At 56.5% G+C, this 3815-nt stretch overlaps 1 protein-coding gene across 1 annotated transcript in view; it reads left to right on the top strand.

The window, feature by feature from the left end:
• Positions 1–1210: 1210 nt before the first annotated feature.
• NEU4 (neuraminidase 4) overlaps positions 1211–3815 on the top strand; it is a 5399-nt gene continuing 2794 nt past the window's right edge. The window contains 3 exon segments of the mRNA XM_031060313.1: positions 1211–1411; positions 2457–2712; positions 3505–3814. Coding sequence (XP_030916173.1) covers positions 1211–1411; positions 2457–2712; positions 3505–3814 — 767 coding nt within the window.

Here is a 3815-nt window from a genome sequence, read left to right as displayed (position 1 = left end):
TAAGGGCTCCTTTGTGCCCCGGCGCCGCCGCTGCTGAGTCAGGGATTCGTGCGGGGGAGCCCCGTGACCCAGCGGAGGGGGCAGCCTGCGGGCCAGGGGCGCCGAGCAGGGGCCACAGCTCTGCCCAGAGCCGGCGTCACTCCGCGGTGGGGCCAGGGACACAGAGAGGGGACGCTCAGCTGAGCGGGACACGGTGAGTGCCTTCGCTTTCTCGGGGGGGTGGAATCAGCAAAAGCTCCTGATGAAACCACAGGTGACAGCTCCAGCTGAGCCTGGGGTGGATGCCATCTCCTTCTGCGGTGATAATCTCCAGGGAAATGTAGGGACATGTACGCTGGGGACAGCTGACCTGTCCCCGAAGGAAAGGCTTTGGGGACAGCTCTCACCCAGTGCCACAGGGACAGCCCAGCTGGGGACCCCGCTGTCCGTGCTGTGCAGCTCAGGTTCCCCCCACACAGGAGGGGAACAAGGGGTCCGTTGCACTGGGGGCAGCAGGGGGACAGGAACAGCCCCTGTCCCTGTCACCGTGAGCCTGGGCTGCTCCGGGGCTCCTCTGTGGGCTCTGCCCTCCCAATGCATGGAGCTGCAGGTCTCACCCTGCTCTCTGCTCACTGGCCTTGATTTCCCAGACAAGCATCTTAAAGATCAAATTCATTTTATTTCGTTTATTTTGGGGTCCCCAGCTCGGGCTCCTCGCTGGTGCCCTGACCCATCTCTGAGCTGTGGTGACTCGCCATGGCACACTGAGCCCCTCTCCCCCCCACCCCTGCCCCGGGGGGCTGCCCCGACCCCAGCCCACCGAGTTAAACCCCAAACCCTTCCAGGGACAGCCCCACAGCCCTGGCCGTGCCCAGCTGCCGCTATTGGACACAAAAGAACACAAGCACACACTGCTGTTCTTAAGGTGAGGAAAAAAGGGAAGTTTATTTTCTGACTCCGACATTTATAGTTTTCCAAGGGTGACAGCGGATTGGAGGGTGACAGTGCCACCTCTCCAATGACACTGGACAAACCAACAGTCTACCAACTTTCTCCTCCTCCATAAAGGAATGCAAAACAATGAGTTACTTACAGAAAGCGTGTGAGAAAGTTCTCTACAAGAACGTTGATATTAGAAAGCTTAGAAAATCTCAAAAAATCAGGGCGACACCCAGCAGCCGCTGCCCCCGCCTTCATCATCCCCCCCCAGCCTTGTGCTGCAGCTGCTGCCATGGGCTCCCGGCACTTCCCGGCGCGGACCGTGCTCTTCGAGAAGGAATCCAGCGGTGTCACCTATCGTGTCCCCGCCCTGCTCTACCTGCCCTGCGTGGCCAAGCTGCTGGCGTTCGCCGAGGAGCGCCTCAGCGCCGACGATGCCCACGCCAACCTGCTGGTGCTGCGCCGCGGCTCCATCTACGGCAGCTACGTGGAGGTGGGACACGGTGTGCCAGCCTGGGGGGGCTGTCCCCATCGCCTGGGGGTGGCACAGCCGGGCTCTGGAGACAGCCACACGGGGAGGGGAGGATGGCGTGGGTGGAACCACAGGGCCACAGGTTGGTTTTGGTTGGAAAGGATCTCAAAGGACATCTCACTCCATGCCCTGCCACGGGTAGGGACGCCTCCCGCTATCCCAGGTTGCTGCAAGCCCCATCCAGTCTCAGGATCTCTGCTGGTCAGAGTGGCTCTGAGATGTGTACAAGGCTCTTTTTCCCAGCCTGGCTATCAAAAAAGGAGTCAGGATTCTTCAGTTCTCGTTCTCAAGATTATTATTTCTTATCTATAACATTCTTTTCTGACCTGCTGAGGTCTGTCTGGCAGGTTGGGTTGAGGCACACTGCCCACCTCAGAGGCAGTGTTATCTTTTTATACTAAAATCTATGTGTATCATATTTACAATATCTTCCCAATACCTATCACCTATGTTAGACAGCGAGTTTCTACCTTAAACCAATCTAAAAGTGCCAACATCACCTGGAACATTTACAATAACTTTCCAATACCCTATCACCTATGTTAGACAGTGAGTTTCCACCTTAAACCAATCTAAAAGTGCCAGCATCACCCAGAACATGGAGGCTAGGAAGAAGAAGGAAGAAGGACAGGGTACACCCAAATTCCTCCATCTTGGGACTCCAAGCCCCCATTCTAAAAACCTCAAAAGTCTATTTTTCACCCCGTGACAAACTAACTATTATTCTACTTAAAATCTCTTGCCTTGTAATTCTTCATATAAAGGTGGTAATTTGCTCCATGGATCAAAATGAAAGTCACAGGTGTCTTGGGCTCTGTGCCAAGGTCTTCAAGCCCCCTGCCAGGGTCTCGAGTCCTCCAGGGCAGTCAGAGGAATTTCCTGGATTCCAGCAATCCAACCCAGCTGGACACATTCAGGGATGGGGCAGCCACAGCTGCTCTGGGCAAAATCTGGGACAATCCTTACCCCTGTCCGTCCTCTCCTCCTCCTCCTCCTCCGTGGGCAGTGGGAAGACATGCGTGTGCTGGAGACGGCAACGCTGCAGCACCACCGCTCCATGAACCCCTGCCCGCTCTACGATGAGTTCACGGGCACCCTCTTCCTCTTCTTCATCACCGTGCTGGGCAGGACGCCCGAAGCCTACCAGATTGTCACCGGCCAAAACGTGACCCGCCTGTGCTGTGTGACCAGCGCTGACCAGGGCCTGAGCTGGAGCACAGCCACAGACCTGACACAGCAGGTCATTGGTGCCACCATCAAAGGTACCCAGCTGCAGGGGGGCTGGGGGAGAGGGGATGTGACCGTGTTCACAGGGGTCTGAGGATGAGGGAAGAGATGAGGATCTGACTCCATGTGTCAGAAGGCTTGCTTTATTATTTTATGATATGTATTATATTAAAACCATACTAAAAGAATAGAAGAAAGGATTTCATCAGAAAGCTGGCTAAGAATAGAAAAAGAAGGAATGATAACAAAGGTTTGTGTGTTGGACAGAGAGTCTGAGCCAGCTGACTGTGATTGGCCATTAATAGAAACAACCACATGAGACCAATCACAGATGGTCCTGTTGCATTCCACAGCAGCAGATAATTATTGTTTACATTTTGTTCCTGCGGCCTCTCAGCTTCTCAAGAGGAAAAATCCTAAGGAAAGGATTTTGCATAAAAGATGTCTGTGACAAGGGAGCAGCAGCCAGCATGGGGGTGGCCCTGGCTTTGCTCTGCTGGAGCCACGAGTGACATTGCTGGGAGTGGCTTTGACACGGGAATCCCACAAGCTTCCACAAAGGTGGAGGAGGACCTCAAGCAGAGGGGAAAAGGGATGGAGGGAGTATGCATATCAGTTAGTGGGAGTGGGGAGAAGATGGGGAGGCATGTGTGGGGACAGATGGGCCGCACTGGGCTCTGTTGCCCTCCCACCCCACCGCTTGGCTTGGCTTGGCTTGGCTGAGAGGAAGCCCTGGGGAGCTTCCCACGTGGGGCATGGCAGGGCACCGTGGTGTTCCCTCTTTACCCCATCCCACGTTCCCCCCATGCCATGTCTCTGCTCCCCAGACTGGGCGACGTTCGCGCTGGGCCCGGGGCACGGGATCCAGCTGCGCTCGGGCCGGCTGCTGGTGCCCGCCTACAGCTACCACATCGACTGCAAGGAGTGCTTCGGGCAGCTCTGCAAGACCACCCCGCACTCCTTCGCCTTCTACAGCGACGACCACGGCCGCGCCTGGCGCTTCGGCGAGTTCATCCCCAACCTGCAGTCGGGCGAGTGCCAGCTGGTGTCCGTGGATGAGGAGGACGGATCCAACGTGCTCTACTGCAACGCCCGCAGCCCGCTGGGCTTCAGGGTGCAGGCGCTGAGCACGGACGAC

This window comes from Geospiza fortis, unplaced genomic scaffold, assembly GCF_000277835.1.
Source record: "Geospiza fortis unplaced genomic scaffold, GeoFor_1.0 scaffold118, whole genome shotgun sequence".
NCBI classification, from domain to species: domain Eukaryota; kingdom Metazoa; phylum Chordata; class Aves; order Passeriformes; family Thraupidae; genus Geospiza; species Geospiza fortis.
This window is presented reverse-complemented; position numbering and strand designations above follow the sequence as displayed.